At 42.3% G+C, this 20,364-nt stretch overlaps 1 protein-coding gene across 1 annotated transcript; it reads right to left on the bottom strand.

Moving 5' to 3' along the window:
- Positions 1-1,181: 1,181 nt before the first annotated feature.
- Positions 1,182-18,576, bottom strand: vopp1b (VOPP1 WW domain binding protein b; the record flags this gene model as incomplete). The annotated part of the gene is made up of 5 exons (XM_084565706.1): positions 1,182-1,949; positions 3,285-3,418; positions 3,662-3,739; positions 6,671-6,729; positions 18,526-18,576. 5 exons carry the CDS (start codon positions 18,574-18,576, stop codon positions 1,741-1,743), a joined length of 531 nt encoding a protein of 176 aa, XP_084421832.1. The 3' UTR covers positions 1,182-1,740.
- Between the last annotated feature and the right edge of the window lie 1,788 nt (positions 18,577-20,364).

Raw genomic sequence — 20,364 nt, forward strand, 5'->3', positions numbered from 1 at the left:
TGTGGGCCTGTGTAGGTAGGGAGCATCCTAGCTGGGCCTCATGGAGATTAACTAGGCTGGACTAGACTGGTACTAGTTCATTCATTCTGTATTTTTCTCTTCCTCTTCAGTAAATATTTTTTAAAAAGGGAGAAAAAAAAATATCCAAGATGGCAGGTTTGCTAGCGTGCAAAATGTGTTAGCTAATGGGACGATGAGTTCACACCAGATTGTAGAAAAAGTGGGCGCCATGACATCTCCTCTAAAGTGAAACCAAAGCATGTTGAGTTCCCCCTGGTGGCTGGCTGCAGTATAGGTCATAAAATAAGCCCCGCCTCCTCCATGTTAGTTAATGGCGTTTTAGGCTTCGTTTTAGTTATTTGACGCAATGAAAACAGGATGTGGCGTCATGATGATTGACAGTTGCCACTGACAACCGCTCCACGCTCAATGCATAATCCAGTGAAGCAGTAACCAGTCACTAATGAGTGTAGAGGAAGTGTGGGCAGGTCAATGATAACGTGGCTCCACTCTACAAACTCAGGGCTGCAGGACTAGATGCCATAACCTACGTACGTAGTCTACGCCGGTACGATCCATTTATACTTTATACTCTCGCTCTGTAACACCTAAACACTAGTCGGAGCCGTGTTTTGTTTTGGTTTTTTTTCGGGTTAATTTCTGTTTCTACTTCCTGCTTCACTTTCAGAAGCGTAAACCACCTGTCACAAGATGCCGCTACCCCTTGGATACTAGCCTCATTTTGACCAACGGGAGGAAATGGAGGCGGGGCTTCCATTTTGTTTTTCTACAGTCTATGATTCACACCATTTACTCTAGTCTCAGTTTATAGTCTGACAGAGAAAGTTAAATAAAAGTGCTACATGGAACGTACGCTTTGACCAATCACAGGTCAGCACCGTGAAGGCGGCCATGACAGTTATCGGTCAACAGCGTGAACTCCTCAGAGGACTGATGGTGAATACAAGCAGAGAGCGGTGGGAACAAACATGAAGCTCATTTACAGGCCGGTTACAAACAAATAAAACGAATCGGTTCAAGAATAGGAGGAGGAGGAGGAGGAGGAGGAGGAGGTCCATGTGAACATGTTGAGGTGAAACAAAGCCTTAGAGAATGAGCCAGTGAACGCTGTAGTGGCTCATTAGTGTCATTACATAACCAAACTACACATCCTGCAATAAAAAATGCATCAGGAGCTCATCATTAAGTAAAGAGTCGTGTTGCAGTAAAATGCTGGATAGAAAGAGTCTGTGTCGTCCTCCTTTTAACAGCCATCTGGACGCTTCAGTCCTTCAGAGACGTCTTTTCATCTCATTCTGTTTTAAATATTTTTTGACTCGCTGTATATCCAGAATTTTACTCAAACGCCACATTTATATTTGAGACAGTCATAAATGTGTGTTGTTGCACAGCTCCAGCTGGGACAGAGACGGTGAGGGAAGACCTGACTAGAGACGTCCTCACTCGTTGGCCTGTACACAGAGGTCCACATAAATCCAAAGTAAATGAAGCCTCCACCTCGAGGCTTCGTGAGTGTGAGAGAGAGAATGAATGAATGAATGAATGAATGCATGTTTGCTTGTTCTGCCTCTTTTGGTCTTTTCCAGAGGACACAAGTTTGTGTTTTTCCATTTCTTACATCCACAACAACGTCTGGCAGGCATTCCTCTTCTCCATCTGATGAATCAACCTGAGTTCCTCTTTTTCTAGTTCCGTCTCTTTAGTTCTTTGTTCCAGACGTTACTTCTTGTCGCCATTTTGGAATATCTGTTCGTAGGACGGCGGCGGGTGGTTGCAGTAGGACGGAGGCGGAGGATAGGGACCCATCATCATGTGGGTGGAGCCGGGCTGGGCCGGGTACGTCGGGTGCGTCATGGCAACCCCCCCTGGGTCGCCTCCCGTCATCCCGTTGACCCCAAAGCCCTGCATGCTCCCTGGCTGCTGGGAAACTGAAATGAGAAGACGAACTAGTGTCATCTAACATGAACAAGCATGTAGCAGATCTGAGTATTATGGGTTGTTTCACAGTGGTAACATCTTGGAGGAAGCTTTTATTACTTATTCTTATTCCTATGTCTGATTCTATTGCAACTTTTATCTTGTGAACTTTATTTGTATTATTATAACTTTTCAGTTAACGTCAAACAGGTGGAAGGAAACAGACTTGATGATCGTTTACTGTTATGACTGAATTTTAATCTAAGAAATCAGAAAGAGAAGTAAAACCAGTGGTTATTAGATTCATATAAAAGCAGAAGTCTTTGTAGGTGATGAAGAAGATGATGATGGAGGAAGATAGAGAAGGACCAGTGGTCACCGTGGAGACTACTTTATGGACCAGAGAGACCTGGACCAGTGGTCACCGTGGAGACTACTTCCTGGACCAGAGAGACCTGGACCAGTGGTCACATGGAGACTACTTCCTGGACCAGAGAGACCTGGACCAGTGGTCACTGTGGAGACTACTTCCTGGACCAGAGAGACCTGGACCAGTGGTCACCACGGAGACTACTTCTTGGACCAGAGAGACCTGAACCAGTGGTCACCATGGAGACTACTTCCTGGACCAGAGAGACCTGGACCAGTGGTCACCATGGAGACTACTTTACTTAACTTTAGATGGCACAATAAAAGAACAGTTTAATTTTTTTCCAGTTTTCGTTCCTGGTTCTAAAAGCAAACTTGAAACTTGAGATGTTTCATTATCTCACTCACCAGGATCTAAAAGATCTGATTAAATTCTAAAAAGAGTTGAGCTTCAGAGGTTCCTGGTTGGTTTCATTTAGTGACACCTGTGATCGTCTGCACAGATCATCTCCACTGAAGTCTCCTTAGACTCTGGAGGTCCTGACTCTATATCCTCCCTTCATAGATCATGAGGTAAAGAGCTCCATGAAAAGTTTACTCTAAGTCCAACCATCCTTCCCTCGGTCTCTTTGTGTGAAAGATAAACCCTGACAGACGGATTCATTCTTCATCTCTTCTGGGATGAAACGTTTGGCTACAGCACAAAGACTCAGTTAAACTCTGAAATCCTTTCATACTCCAGAGGAGAAACCAATAACCTCCTCCTCTGGGTCACCTGCAGAATAAAGGCTTTACTCTTTGGTTATTAGTGGAGCGCTCTGTTTAATTTTCTGCTTGGCTGATTTATACTGTAATGTTAAGTCTGAAAGAGTTTTATCAGCCCCCCCCCCCCCCCCCCCTCCAAAAAAAGAGTTTAAACCGAAGGATGTTTGCACACTGAACAGGTTGATCCTCTGGTCTGAGTCCTGCTGCTGTACCTGGAGTGGTGACGGGATGCCTGGTGAAGGAGACGTTGAAGGCCGGCTCGTCTCTCAGAGGGGACGGGTACATCCTCCTGCGAATGAAGAATCCAGCGCCGCAGCAGAACAACACGCCCATCATCAGCAGAACCCTGGACAGGAGATAAAACCTTTATCTGTCATCACAGGATGGTCTGTACCGGGCAGACACGGGTTTCTAACATTACTCACATTTCTTACATTTGTCCTGATTGTTTTATTCATATATTGTCAATAACAATTCAAATTGTCTCAAGATACTTTACAGAACCTGAAACCTGAACCCCAGAAGCTAAACATGGAGGGACACGTCTGCCTGAGGCCGGCCGGCTGGAGACAGACGAGGTTAGACTCACCACAGGTACCATAGTCTCTGGATGGACAGGGCTCTGACACAGCAGCGAGTCCCACAGCAGTCCTCATAGGAGCGACATCTGAACAAGACAGACACAAATACAATCAGATGCTGGATTTACACCAGGTGGTATCATTTATCCTTATTAGACCAAATATTAATTCTTAAATGTCTACAGAGGACTGTTCCTCTTTAAATATGATTTACTGATCAGCCACTAGACGACACCTTTTCTATTAACTGGTTTAAATTCTACAAACAAAACAAAATAAATCCTCACTACAACCTGCTGCTAGTTCATCTTTTAATATTTTCATGATGCTGAAGTTTGGAGAAAGAAAAGTCTAATATTAACTTTCTCTTTTTAGAGTGAGGAGTAAAATATGTTCCCATCACTAACTCTTGAGATACCCAGTAAACAGTAGACGCAGCTTTTGTTTGATTATATCAGTCGGCCGTAACACTTTTGTTACCTCATTTAACAATAGATGCAACATAACAGACATTTACTGAAATTAAAATGTCACTGTGAAGTGAAGAGCCTACACGTCTATAAGGTCTTTATATGTTAGTAGTTCACAGCTTCATGTCTTTCATTCACTCATTCACTCTGTGTTCACACACAATTAAAAGCAAACTGAGGCGTCATCAGAAGTGTGGAAACCTAAGCAGACACTACACATTAAAACCTCAACAGAGAACATCTGCCACTGAAAAGAAAAACCAAAATAAAAAGCCTAATAAAATAGAAATAAAGTACAAGTAAAAATCTAATAAAATAAAACATAAGTAAAAATCTAGTAAAATAAAAATATAAGTAAAAATCTAGTTAAATAAAATAAAAGTAAAAAGCAAAAATGTAAATAAAAATTGACTCTGATTGGACCCACACTGAATAAATCTCATCTTTTTGAGATGAACAAATGATTCCTTGTTAGAACCAGGCTCGAGGGCTGCATCATACAGAGGAGACTAAAACAGACGGTTTAGTTCTAAGCTCCTGCAGCTGAAGAGTAACGTCTCCTGGTTAATTAAAGCTAATAAAACCCTTCTACTGCAAGGACAGGAAATTGTTTGAATAAAACTTTATTGGTAGAAGTTAGTTCTCTCTAGGTTCTCCAGCTTCCTCTCACCGTCCAAAGACATGCTGGTTAGGTTCATTGATTCTAAATTGGCCGTTTTTTCGATTTTTCTGTATGTCGTGAACGTATTGAGAAATTGACAATAAAGAAATCTTGAATCTTGAGAACCAACCAGTGGACAGTTCCTTCTACAGGTCAGTAACTAGTAGATGAAAAGGATCAGATGCTGGAAAGAAGAAACTCTGACTCTGACAAAGTAGTTGTTGCTCTTGTCTGTGTTCATCTAAAACCTTTAGAGTTGTGCTAGTTCTCATTTGAAGCTTCAACTGAACTAAGAACCAGGAAGAACATCTCAACAACAAGTTAGAACAGATGATTCAGATCATTTAGGAGCTAAACACTGGAACAAAGTCAGACACTGACCAGGAACAACAATCATCTTGGTAGATAGAGACACGGTTTTAGTCAGATTTCAGTTTTTCCAGACCAGAACAACTAAAGGTGTCCCTCTTCAGAGACCAGCTTCCTGTCTACATCCTGTTTTCTTTTCTTCCACATCTCTCCTCCTGTAACAAGCCTCAGACTGGGGGGGTGTATTCTAACGCTGCCATTAATCACGGTTTCTGCTTGGTAAACAAAACTTTGGAAAAAATAAAGTTTCATTTTAAATGGCAGAGCCAGCAATGTGGGAGCCAGATATTGAGGAAGAGAGGCCAACGGTGATGGATCAGCCTGTGGAGAGCAGCAAGAATCCTGCATTAACACAGCTGCAACAGTAACAAGGTCTGTTTGTGTGTTGTGTGATCGATGACTGGGGAGAGTCAGCATGACGGTGCAGACCTCACACTCTCGGTGCTTCTGGCGTCTCTAGACCAGACTGAGGATGAGCGACCATGGGATCTGAATATTAAAGAACTCTTCTTCTGGCAGTGTTTTATATTTGGGGGAATTATTTTAGCTTGTCTCCCAAATTAAATATGCATGCTCGACATTGTCATGGTATTGAGTTAAAGTCTATCATCACTGAATCTGGTGCCTTTCTTTATCTAGTTATCCATGCACCGTGGTAGGTGGTGAAGTCAGAAATACTACTTCTTCCTCCACTTACTTTGATTTATGGGCCAATTATACTTTTAGAACCACATTTCCCAAGATGCTTTTAAGGCTGTAATCAGGAAGTATAATGTAGTGCAGAATCTTGCTGAAATAAATTGTAAAACCCTGAGAGCAATTTAAATATTTTAAATCTCCTGGTTTTAAAGCTCTTAAAATAAACTTTAATAAAACACTGAGGGAAAAGGTTCTTTCTTTAACTTATATTTACACATTTGTTTATTTGAACATGTTGTAGGATGCTGTTTCAGAAAAGAAACATAATGCATAGTCGTGTTAAAGCTTCAGATGAAACCAGGAGGAGAGAGGTTGTTTTTCATTACAGAGGTAATCACTCATGCTCTTTCTCTCTCTCTCTCTCTCATCACTGGCTCTAGCTGTGCCCAGCAGCAAGACGCTAAGTAAACTGATGAAAGCTGGAATGGTGGGAGATGCCTGTCGACTGTTTGGATCAGTGGGACGCCCTCAGAGTTTAAAGCTCCGGTGAGTAACGGACGGATTTTATTTCCATCAATTCAATCCTTTATTTTATTTTTAGATTCATGTATCAGCTATTTTCTGATTATCCTTTAGGATAAAAAAATCTATAATATATTTATGATATATTTTATCATCTATGACTGAGCTCTTGCACATGTTTCATGATTAATTATTTTATGTTAAAGCTTCGCTACGTCTTCAGAAACTGAAGATAAAATAAAAGTTAAGGTGCATAAAGTTTATGTTGGAGCTGCTTTAAAGCATCAAATCAAACGTCACAGCTGTACGTCTAATGTTTTATGAGTTCATTGGTTCAAAGTAGTAAGAGAACTTACATGAAGTAGATGGGATATCCTCCTTCAAAATACCAGCAGTACTTATTGGCTTCTACGTACTGTAAAAAAAAATAAAAGAGAAACACAGATTAATTGTTAACAACTGACACAAACTTGATGAGATGAGATTCAGCCTATAGTTGCAGCAACTACCTTATAATACCTGAAATCATTCCACAACGCACGGCCCCTCATCAGGACTCGACCCAAGAAGTTATAAAACCTCCAAGACAAAGACGACGTACACACCAAGACACTGGATTCATGACTGATAAAATAAACCTTTACTTCGTCCATCTTTGACCGTTATAAATGAAAATACTAAAATATTTTGATTAGATGCTTGTGGGCTGAGAACGTCTGAATCTAATGATTAGAAATATCTGATATTGACTCATAAAATCCTTATTTATGTCATTTCCTGCTTCCTCTTCTTAGAAATCTCTCAGTGCAAGGCCACTGTTTCTCTGGGTTTCTTTTCTCTTGGAAATGAAACAACACTTAGAGACGCCAAGATATTGTTAAAGACAAATAAAATCCATTACGCCTGGTTTCACAAGAGACTTAAAGCAACTTCTTCACCTAAATCCATCAAAGCCAACGAGCTCCTGGTCTTTCTATTACATGAGAAGACTTTTTCTTTGGATTGTTTTCCATCCTACAACGACATGCAGAGCACTCAGCGAGCACCCCGCTGCATCCTTTGAGTCTCGAACACTCCCCGTTTCCATCACGGAGTAAGAAGCATTTAATTAACCGTCTTTGAAATGATCTCCTGTGGAAATACAGTCTGCCTCTGTGGTGGCATATGAGGGATTTTACACTTTATCATTCTGCAGCATACAAAGAAGCGGTCCGAGATAAATTTGAGAAGAAAGAGTGAAAGAGGAAAGCGTGTTAAATGAAGAGAATCGCTCTCTGCTGAGGCGTGCCTTGCCTCGGGGTGGCAGGCAACAAACACCATCGATCTCCACTGAAATACAGACATGTTCTCAGAGATAACAAAGTGAACAGAAGATTCAGCCTCAAATGAAAACCTGCAGGATCTGGATGGAGTTATTACATTTATACGACATTCACTCACGTCGCATTGCTACGCAACACAAACCTGATCAAGAAAAATATTCTCAGTGATCTGGAAAAGGGGCCAACACAACCAGACTGGGAAACAGTTTCTTCCCTCAAGACATCAGACTCTGGAGCTCTGAAACGGGACTGAACCACAATCAAGCCATGAGTTAAACCCTTTTGCTCTTTGCACACATTATGCTGCTAATCAGTCAAATGTTTACGACCACCCTAACAGGCGGTTTTTATGCTTCTGCATCAATATGATGCTGTAGCTACGGTGACAGCCCAAACCCTACACAGACCCTGACGCTGTAGCCTGATGTGTTTCCTCTTTAGTATTTCCAGCTGCTTCTCCATTTTCAAGTTTATTGTTTTGGATCAATAAAGATGGAACAAGTCGAGGAAGATTAACTTTGTTTGACTCGTCTTTGGTGAAAGTTTCAGTCTCCAATGTTGAAAGTAAAGCAGGAAGTAGAAACAAAAATCAACCCGACTGATAAAAAGACACAGCGCCGTCTAGTGTTTGGGTGGAGTTGTTACAGAGAGTCAGACTGATGAGGTACAAGGATAAATACTCGTATCGATGTCGGCTATGTACGTATGTTACGGCGTCTACGTCCTGCAGTACTTTAAATGATCCTTAAAGGCCAAAGTCGCAGTAAGTTCTTGCAGACGCTTCATTTAAGATGTAGTAGCAGTAGTAGTTCCACCTCGAAGTTGCATGCGAGAGAAAAATAAGAGACAAACATTGCGTTGTAAACTTGTTCTGGAGTCTCTCCGTTGGGTACGACTTGTTACGACTATCCAACTTGTTAGGACGATCCAATTGCAGAAGATTCTGTGCAAACATGCCAAACATATCTCAAAAAGTGTGCTCCCCTCTGGTTTTATACTGCAGACCTGAATGTTTATTAAATCTTACTTTTAGTATTTTAAAAAGAGACATAGACCTAGAAGACCAGACCAAAGCCTGATCTCCAACAGTGGGTGAAGAGCAGAGCGGCGGGGGTGGGATGGCAGGTCGAGCTGTTTTGGCCGCTCACAGTAACACGGCTACACAATGGGTTATTTGTCAGGCTGCTGGTGGAGAATGGCCCCGACACTTGGGCTGAGGAAAGAAATGGCAGGAAAACACACGGTTGGAGCAAATGAGAGGACGGCAGCAAGATGATGTACACGTACTGCGTTTGTTCAAAGCTGAGTTCCAGCATCACGACAAATCTAGGGATGTCCAGATCGGTATCTGGGCCGATCCAGACATTTCTAAAATGACAGGATTGTTGTTGAGCTTCAGTGAAGAGTAAATTCCAAATAATCTGTCCATGAGCTGAATCTGAATAGAAACTGGGTCATGCAGCAAGACAACGAGAACCAAGAACACAAGTGGTTCTATAAAAGAACGGTTAAAGAACAAGATGAATGTTTAGGAACGGCCAAGTCAAAGTCCTGACCTTAATCCAATAGAAATGTTGTGGAAGGACCTGAAGCAAGCAGTTGATGTGAGGAAACCCACCAACATCTCAGAACTGAAGTGGTTCTGTTCTGAGGAATGGGCTAAAATTCCTCCAAGCTGCTGTAGACCACTGATCAGCTGTTACCAGAAACATTTAGTTACAAGGAGGTCACAGCAGATACTGGAAACAAGGAGGCACTGATATGTAATATTGGCTCATTTTAACTGACTGGCTTCTCTTTGTCTACTTTCAGGACTTGAATGAATATCCGCTGAGTCATTTTTAGGGTTGCAAACACTTTTGAGCTACACTGTACTTGACAGAGGAGCATCCATTTATCTTCCTCTCTCCATGACTCTGTATCAGATACTAAAGTAGATCTGTTATGAACACTCTCATCATCTCTCTAGATCTAATAGCGCTCTCAACTCATAATAATCAGGGCAGCACTAGTCTTGATATGACTCGGCTATTAATGTCACATCTGCTATGATGGATTTCATCTACGGTACAAAATACTGCAGTACATAGTGTATGTGATGCTAAATATCAGCAGTGACGTATTACGTTTATTAATAGTTATCCTTTTAAAAATGTACTTTAATATAACTGAGAGAGAACTTTTAGAAGAGAGAACAGTTACTTACATTCAGACTAATTTATTTATTAGCTCAAAATGAGGTTGAATGGATATTAAACATGAATATGTAGTCAGCTAGAAGGAAAGTGAGAACTATATAGAGTAGAATTATGTCTTAAGCAGAGATAACAAGGTGAGTTGGGAGGTATTTAATTTTATGCGACTGCGCTGACATTGGATCACCTGTAGATTTATTCCTCAAGGACAAAATTGGCAGCATTTACACTGCTGGAAAAAAACAAGATTCACACGATAGAGTTACGTAAGAGCACAGTTATGATTTTAGAAAGAGAACATAACAAGAGAAGAAAAGTTGAAACCAGAAGAAGTAGTTTCCGTCAGTGATTTCCAATCTTTTCCGTTGGTCTAAACGGCGCATGGACATGACTCTGGAACAATATTCAGATGTAATTTCAGACTTTCTGACTCAAGGTATCTGGTCATCTGGATTTATCTCTGAATCTGGAGAAGAACCAGGTTTATTTAGAGCTGAACACAATGATCCATGGACCAGAGAGACCTGGACCAGAGAGACCTGGACTAGTGGTCACCGTGGAGACTACTTTCTGGACCAGAGAGACCTGGACCAGTGGTCACCATGGAGACTACTTCCTGGACCAGTGGTCACCATGGAGACTACTTCCTGGCCAGAGAGACCTGGACCAATGGTCACCATAGAGACTACTTCCTGGACCAGAGAGACCTGGACCAGTGGTCACCGTGGAGACTACTTCCTGGACCGGAGAGACCTGGACCAGTGGTCACCATGGAGACTACTTCCTGGACCAGAGAGACCTGGACCAGCGGTCACCGTGGAGACTACTTCCTGGACCAGAGAGACCTGGACCAGTGGTCACCATAGAGACTACTTCCTGGACCAGAGAGACCTGGACCAGTGGTCACCGTGGAGACTACTTCCTGGACCAGAGAGACCTGGACCAGTGGTCACCGTGGGGTCTACTTCCTGGACCAGAGAGACATGGACCAGTGGTCACCATGGAGACTACTTCCTGCTTCAGTCATCACCTCAGGAGAAACAACATGAAGACGTAGGTTAACTTTATCTTTTTCGTTTTAAACAGTTTTTTGTTTTGTTTTGTTTTTGGATTTAAAAATAAAAAATGTCCAGGTTTTGTTTCTAGTTTTGAAAGCAAAGAACTGCATGCACCTGTGATTATAGTCTCTTGTCTGTTGACGTTACTACGCATCAAACAGATGCCGAGCAACAGAATGAATGTTACCTTCATGCCCCTCTGTATTCCTGATAGAAAAAATGAAACTAATGCATTCATTTATCAGCGCTTGACAATTTGAACCTAATTGTTTTCCTGTCCCCAACACTGCCAGCTATGGTCACCATCCAGCTCTGTTCATTGTCCTCCTCTAATTAGAGCCTCTCTGAAAGAGCTGAAAGTGGAGGAAAGCATCCCTCTGTGCTCCCACAGGACAAAAAAAAAAAAAAAAACAGTGACCGTTACGCAACCAGAGAATGTTTTCCTTCCAGCTTGAAAAGCAGCTCTGATGGGTTTTAGCCGGAGGACATTTGGAGGGATGAATGGTTCAAATGATGATGCACGCTGCACAGTGAAGCTTTAGAAGCAGCGTGGAGACAGTGTGCAGTGATCAGGATGTGTTTTTGGCCTTTGAAGCTGCAGGATCCTGTAGAGGAGGACGTGAACAGAGACGGGTCAGTGACAGAAGCTGTGAAAAGTCAGACGCTGCAAAACGGAACAATATTTTAATCATACTGTAAAGACTGTATGATTAAACGCAGGATTTCAGTAAATATCAATAAACAGAGACTTTAAATGTCAATACAATAAAAGATCTTTAGGTTGATTCTAACATTATGTTTTCATTCACCCACAGAGAGTCAATAGAATCACTAAACCACATGTCCATGGAGTCCACTCAGTCAAAGGCTGCACCCAAACAACAACAACAAACACTGAACGTTTAAAAGAAGAGAAAAGTTTCCTGGAGACAGCGTCAAGGAGAAACATCTTCCAGAGAGGATTAGGGAGTTTATGGCAGCGTTGGATGACCAGAACATTCACAAGGTACCAGCTACCCTCTCCACACTACATTAATAGGTGGTTTAGATTTCTGCATCAATTTGACGCTGTAGCTATGGCGACAGCCCAGACCCTACGTAGACCCTAACACTGTAGCCTGACGTCCACCTCCCCACAAATGTAACTACGCGTCACAGCAACGCAGACCACAAGAGCTGTGATTGGTCCTGTTGGTAGTAACGTGTTTCCTCTTTAGTATTTCCAGCTGTTTCTTCATCTCCACAATTTTCTAACTGATTGTTTTGGATCAATAAAGATGGAACACATGGAGGAAAGGTTAACTGAGGAGGTTCAGAGATACAAACATTTGTATGACTCGACAAATTTCAGTCGCCATTGTTGAAAGTGAAGCAGGAAGTAGAAACGAAAATTAAGACACAGCGCCATGTAGTGTTTGGATGGAGTTGTTACAGACCAGCGTCTATGTCCCAGGCTTGAGTTTGACAAAAAGATTTATTGGACTGAATCCAGTCGACTCCAGGAGAAGACAAGGAAAGACTTTAGGATGCTACAGGAGACCAACTCTAGGACAAGACAAGGAAGACAAGGAAAGACTTTAGGAAGCTACAGGAGACCAACTCTAGGACATGTAACATCAGATCAGGATTTGGATCTTTCGGTACTGAATAGTAAAAGATCTGTATCAGATCCCCAGAGATGAGTCTGCATACAGGAAAGATGTGGAAAAACTGTCATCATGGAGCAGCAATAACAACCACAAAAACTAAGGAACTAAAAGTGGACTTCAGGGCAAACAGACCTGACCCTCAGCCCCTCAGAAGGTCTCTGACTTCAAGTTTCTGGGCCTGCACCTGGATGAGGACCTAACCTTGAGGGTCATGAAGAACAAGGCCCGAGCCCAGGAGCTGCTGGTGTCCTGCTACAGATGCTCGGTTGAATCCCAGTCTGGTTTACCAGCTCCACTGCTCAGGAAACCACTACAGAAGATCATCAGCTGAGCTCTTCTCTGCTTAGAGGAGCTGTACAGGACCCATCCCACCCAGAACATCACCTGCTCCAACTGTTACCCTCAGGGAGACGGGACAGGAGAATAAAAGCTAAAACAATCAGACTGAAACACAGCACATATCCCAGGGCTGTAGCAATAATGGATAAAAACACTGATTGGTGCCTCTTTTCACTAACCGGTGCAATACTCCACCTTGTGCGATCAATATGTTTCCGATATATACAGTATATTATACAGGTCTATTTATTAGTAATTCTCTTATTTTTTATCTTTGTACATAGAAAGATGTTTAATTAAATTGATTTCTTTGCACTGAATGTCTGCGTACAGTTCCTTTGTACTTTTTGTTCATTGTCAATAAAGATTCTCTATCCTCCCCCTTCCTCTTCTGTCTGATCGATCTCTGCTGACCACACAGATGTCTCTGCCATTAGTGAGCAACACCAGGCCAACAGGCATCATTTGATTTGTCAGTGTGTGTTTGGCCTGAAGTGGAAGCAGCGCTGTGGAGGAAAGAAAGAAAAAGGCCACCAAAGGAAGGGGGAGGGGTCATGTACAAGAAGAACATCTAATCTGTAGCAGCTTTTAATGTTTAATAGTTGATGAAGATCTAAATGTGTCTGCTCTGCTGAAGGTTAATCCAGGTTATAGACTGAGCCGGCAGAGCATAGGCTGTATATAAATATAGACAAGACGTCTCCACTTCCTCTCACTGGACAAACTGACTCTATTTCCCCGTGGAAAATGGCTTCACTTTTGAGGAGCTGTTCTGCCGTCTAGATAATCAGAACCACACTTGTACTACACTCTGAGCTGCTAGTTGAGATGCTAAAACTATCAAATTCACATTTGGGGAAATGTAATGGTCAAAAATCAACAGTCAAACTACACTTTTTCTAAAGTCTATGGTGTCCATGCATTAAATAAACAAAACGTGGAGCAATTTGTGAAAATCCGTCTTTACAGGAAACTCTTTACATCCCAAAAACAAAAAGGTCACAGTCTACAGTGCCAGCCGTTCACTTTGCATCACATTTAAAATTCAATTCCACTTTAGACTAGTAATATCAACAGTAGGGATGCACCGAAATATTTTGGCCGAAACAACACGGCCGAAACAGGATGTTGTGATGATGCAAGCAACAACCGAAGAAATTTACGGTGCATCCCTAACAAACAGCCATTTAACACTCAGACTATGGGAGTTTTTCTTCAATTTTCCAATTATATTTCTAATTTCTAAGCATCTATTAAATATAAAAATAGATGCGGCGCAGTCATCACAGAGCTGTGTGATAATTCATTCTTGTTCTATTTATAGGCACGGAGATGACAGACCTGGACATGGGCTGTTTATTAACCAGGTGACTGCACAAAGCGAGGCCTCTGCAGCTCGTGTAGGGATACGGTGGCCTCAACGTGTCAAATCCAGATCACAGCTTCTCTTTGTGGTGAGGAAAAATTAGCCCTATTAAAAGTAAATGCCAACCAGTTGGCACCTGATAGTGAAACATGAGAACAACAACACTGAATGAGTCGTACTGTTTTCCTAACACAGTAAAGCACCTGAGGGCCAGGAGGAAGATGCATCACAAAGAACAAACCTGAAAACCTAAAGCAGAGAGCGTCTGGACCGTGATGCAGCCAAACCCTGAGGGTCACATCCACTTTACCTCCATGTTTTTTTAGCAGCTGCTCACTGCGCCTGCTGTATCTTCCAAGGTAATGGGAACATGTTCAAGCTAAGGCTGTGTCATTTACTAGATTAATTCAAGTTTTTAATTTTTTAATGATATAATAAATATCGTCTAAACAGCAAATTGATTTAATTTCTTTCTCTGTGAGAACGCTGGCCACGATTAAATAACAGCAATATGGAAATGGTCAGGGATGTCCCAATCAGTATCAGGCTTCTATTTATTTTAGGTCTGACATTAAACCAAACCACGTCTCTGTACTGTCACAACATCCTCTTTCTCTTCTGTTTTAATGAAGGTTGGTGTCAAAGCTGAAGAAGAAGAAGCAGCAGCAGCAAAATCACACGACTAAATATGTCTGCCGTGTAAAATTAAGGTAGTCCTCTGTTAGTCAGTGACGAGTGTAATGTGGATGTGTGGTGAGGTGGTAGTAGTTGATCATCTAAACAGAATCCATGGAGTCCACTCAGTCAAAGGCTGCAGCCAAACAACAACAACAAACACTGAACGTTTAAAAGAAGAGAAAAGTTTCCTGGAGACAGCGTCAAGGAGAAACATCTTCCAGAGAGGGTTAGGGAGTTTATGGCAGCATTGGATGACCAGAACATTTCTGGAGTAGAGAACACAAGGTACCAGCTACCCTCTCCACACTACATTAACTTTGACTGAAAGATTTATTGGACTGAATCCAGTCCACTCTAGGAGAAGACAAGGACAGACTTTAGGAAGCTGCAGGAGACCAACTCTAGGAGAAGACAAGGAAGACAAGGACAGACTTTAGGAAGCTACAGGAGACCAACTCTAGGAGAAGACAAGGAAGACAAGGACAGACTTTAGGAAGCTACAGGAGACCAACTCTAGGAGAAGACAAGGAAGACAAGGACAGACTTTAGGAAGCTACAGGAGACCAACTCAAGGAGAAGACAAGGAAGACAAGGACAGACTTTAGGAAGCTACAGGAGACCAACTCTAGGGGAAGACGAGGAAGACAAGGAAAGACTTGAGTTAATTCAAGATTAGGATTCAGATCAGCCGATACTCGATTTTAAATTATCAGATCAGGCCCTATTTTGCACCGTCTGACATGTAACAGACCAATGTTTTGTCTGGACAGGTCATTAAACCTCAAAGTAGAAGCCTGAGCAAAGCAAAAGTATGTAGAGGAAAGGTAGAAATGTGTGTCTCAATATGTCAATAAGAGATTCTACTGTCGTGATTACATTTCTGTTGAAAGCCATCGTATGTAAATATGAACTTGCTTCATGATATTTATGAATCCACACATAAGAAATGTTATATTATTATAAGTTAAAAGGAACTGATGCACAAAGCTTGATTGTTACAGAAATAGATAAATAGATGCAGACATGTCTCTTTTCATGGTTCTCATTATCATCCGTCAACGACAAGACAAAGACGGAACACAGATCCATCCACTCTTTACGTTATCTAACAGCTAACATCTATAATTACAAATAGCCTTTATCACAAATTCATCACATGCAACTGCACATTCAAGATCTATAAATATTACATTATGGTTAAATTTATATTTGCATCCACTGGTTCTGTGTGAAGGGCATCAGCTGGAGCATGTTGATGTTACCATCAACTCTGTTTCCCAGTCCACCCACAGAGAACCAGTCACACACATGGACTGGTACAGAGCTGCATGTTTCTACACCAAAAAAAAGAGCAATTTAAAACTTTATAACGGGATGAAAACAACACAGATGCTGCAGCCAGAAACAAAAAGAAAAACTAGAGAGTAGAAAACTTGATGTGTGATAAATGAGTGTAGTCTTTCACGGGACTAGAGTCCTGCTGTGGAGTTGGCTCTCTGCGTCAATCAAGGTCATCCCATGAAGGAAGAGGTGGAACGTCAGACCCTGGTGGTGGGGGGGGACTAGTCACATTCAGCTCTCGCAGTGTAGATAATAACACAGACACTGTTTTATCTCATCTCTAAATAATCCTAAAGACTTCTGAAGTGGACGCCACCAACGAACATCTATGCATCTTCTAGGAATGATGACACCGTGTCCCTAGTGTCCCCTTAGTGGTAAAAAGTCTACTATTTCAATCTCAACCATCTCTGGAGCAGGTTTAGCTTAGCAGCACGAGTTACCACGGCAACATACTCCATTACCACATTTGTGACATTTATGAAAATCCAGGATAGAAAGTTAAAGTTGCCTTCACAACCCTCCGGTGTGTCCCAGAATGCATCAGGTTCGCTGCTGTTCCAAATTACAGAACGACCGTCCAACCAGTAACCAAGTACACAAATCCAACGTTTGTCTATTTTAATAAATGTCCTATAGCAAACGTTATTTGTCTGAATGCACGTTCCAATGAGACAATAATGGTGGCGAGGACAGAATCCTGGAACCAAATTAAAGCTACATCCTGGAACATCTTGAGACAAAGACCTCATTGTACCAGATCATCCCAACAGATCACTTCTATCTCAAAGTTCAGGTCTACTTGTGGTTCCTAGAGGTTCTAAAGTAGAATGGGAAGTAGAGCTTTCAGCTATCAGGCTCCTCTCTTGTGGAACCAGCTCCCAGTTTGGGATCAGGATGCAGACACTCTCTCTACTGTTAAGGTCAGGACTAGATCCAGCTTATAATTAGATTTGGACTGAACCATCCTTTAGTTATGCTGCTATAGGCCGAGGCTGCTGGGGGACGATGCACTGAGGACATGTCCTCTACTCTCTTCTCTCTCGCACTGAGCTCCTGTCCTCTAATTTATTTTCTCTGACATCGAACTCCTATCCTCTAATGTCTCATCTAGTTCCTCCTCTATTACAACTCATGCATTTCTCTGGTACTACTATATAGCATGTTAACTGCTCTCACATAAACATCTTGTCCTTGTTCACTTCTGGGTCTGATCTGCTGCAAATGAAACCAAAAAACATCCAGCAAACATTACAGCTCCCCCACTTCCTCAAAGCGAACACAGCAGTAACCAGCTCAAGGTCTAAGGGCTCGATTCCCTGCTCCTGAAAGTCAGCAGAACAGAAATGAAATAATGATGAGAGTTAATATTACATGACCAGACAAGAGTGTCAGCAGCGCTGCACCGGCAGAAAGAGCCCGATCATCATCATCGAGACCTCAGCGTGCCACTTCCATCCCTGAGAAACAGAATTAGAGCTCGCCGGCGTCCCCTCAGTGCTCCTTAAAGGAAGCTTAAACCTCCCAGCGACACCCGGGACATAACCAGGACTGAAGATTAGATTCAGATTCCTTCAGAGAAAGGATGAATCAGAGATGCAGGGAAGGAAAGAACACAAACGCTCCAAAAGGTGTTTAAGAATTAAACATCAGTGCATAACATCAACTAGAAGATGGATCATGAGTCAGGTATGTGTGTGAGTGTCCTACAGGCCCAGTAACCTACTGAGGAGTTATGGAGCTGGAGCACAAAGACAAAGGATGACAGAGAACATCAATCAGGTTTCCTCTGAGGCTGTGTGCACTCCCCAAACAGTGGAATGCGATTTATTGTCACAAATCAACGTATTATTCTCCACTCCTCTCCTCTCAGTTTGCACATAGTCGCATCTTTTATGAGATTTATGTTTTTATCGATATGGGAGCAGCGTCAACCAATATCAAAGTTAAAATCCTGTATATATAAGTGTCTTGTTGTACATCAATTCCACGCCGAATTTATCTAAAGATGCTATTCTTGCTGTAAAGGTGTACATTAGTCTGATATAATGTGTGAAATCTGGACGCAGAGCGAGAGAATGTTAAATTAGGTTAGTTTTTAATGGAGTTTGGCGAATAACGCCGAGAAAACAATACCGATCAGCGCGTATCAGCCGCCTGCTGCAAGACAGAGGAGAGAAACACCTCTAGAGGGAGAGGATGACCTCCAGAGAAATAAAACGTCTTTATCTGTCAATGCACTGATGATACAAACTCCTCTCACCTCCAGAAACAGCCACAATGTCAGGGCGACACCGGCCACCGGGTTCCTCATAGCTGCGCCGGTAGCTCCGCTCCTGGAGAGGAAGAAAAGGGACGAGGAAGAGGAGGAGGAGGAGGAGGAAGAGGAGGAGAAGCTCCCTGGTCACTATGTCGGCTTCATCCCGCTCCTGGTCCACCGGGGTCCGAGACACTTTGCTCCGGGTGGAGGTAAACCTGGAGGTGACGGCTCCTCAGCATCCACAGCATCCACAGACGGAGATTAATGTCGCGATGGGAGGAGGGAGGCTGCATCCGCCTGTGATGATGATGATGGTGGTGATGGTTTAGTCCACGCCCCTTTTCAAGCCCTCCCCACCCCACTGCCCCCACCACCACCACCATACACCGTCCTGTTTACATCAGACAACATGAGACTGAATGATCCTGCAGAAAGACGCTGCAAAAATACAAAATATAAAACAGACAATATGTATTATTAACATGTTAAATGTGCAAGAAATAGATGGAAACATGGAATATTTACATGAATAATTAAATGTTAGAACATCAAAATGAAATGAAAGTTGTTCAGATTTCCTGCAGCGCTCCTTCAGCAGACCAAGTCTGTCTGAGGCTTCTGGAGAAGTTGCTCCATCGTCTGTCTGTTATAAGGTGGAGGGTTGGTGGTCAGGGTTCTCCATGAGTGGTAACGGACAATAAGTTAACTGGAAAAAAAGAATAATAACTGCACGCAGTGACACAGTGAATCACTAAAACTCCAGAGATATAGATAGATGTATTATTCAGAGGGTGTAGGAGGTCCTGGACTCTGATTACTGCAGAGACAAAGGAAGTGAGAGGAGTGTGGGTGCAGCAGTCTCTGGTTGGAGGAGACACTTAAGATCACAACAGTCTCATTCAGAGAGTTGAAGGAGTTGTTCAGGATGAAAAGAAAGAACAAGAGGAAGGAGAGTTGAATATTATTTTTAGTGTTTTCTTTCTTCATAACTGCTTTTACCTCTCAATGTCTGAAAACATTTGGGTTTTGAAACTGTGCAGCGACGTATATTTTCAGTTCTCTTTCTATTTCAGAGCCGACTTTACATCGCCCACTTTTCACAGATTTGACCACAGACCGACCAGAGTCTCTTTTAGTCGTGGGGATTTCTGGCAGCGTTTGGTTTTGAATGCTCTGAACGGTCTGAAACTAAAAGCATCGGTCCCATCCAATCACATGTGGTATTTATCGGGTTAGTTGAGATTAACAGATGCACTTTTTATTTATTTATTTTTTTTTAATCCCACAGTGGTGAAAGGCCTTAAACCTGCATTCCTTCTAACGGCCAGCAGAAAGAGGTCAGATATGTTTAATGGAGGATAACGTTGAACAGAAGAGATGCAGCCCAGAGACAGGGTCACCAAACATGTCCTCATATTAAATCCTTAAACAGTCGCGTCCATCTTTAAATGTCCAGTCACACATATATGGTGGTTGAGTTTCCCACTTGTTCTAGAACAAGAAAACCATCAAACTATTAGATGATTTAAACAATAAAACGGAAACAAATCAGGATAAATCTTTAGATATAGAAACAAAGGAGGAGGAGGAGGAGGAGGAGGAGAAGACTGCTGCTTAATTTAGCAACTCATCAGGTCAATGTAAGGAGGAAGCTTCAGGTACCATAATGATGGATGGATGCCTCTTTATAAGCCACTGGCTCACCTTCAGGAGGAGGACGTTTCCCTCCTTTATGCCCAGAGAGCAACAACACCCAGAAAGACAAGAAGAAGATGATGTCTGCCAATAACTGAACCTGACGAGGAAAGGAGAAGCCTGATTTTTTTTTTAAAAAATACTTCT

Source organism: Chelon labrosus (assembly GCF_963514085.1).
Source record: "Chelon labrosus genome assembly, chromosome: 18".
NCBI lineage: Eukaryota > Metazoa > Chordata > Actinopteri > Mugiliformes > Mugilidae > Chelon > Chelon labrosus.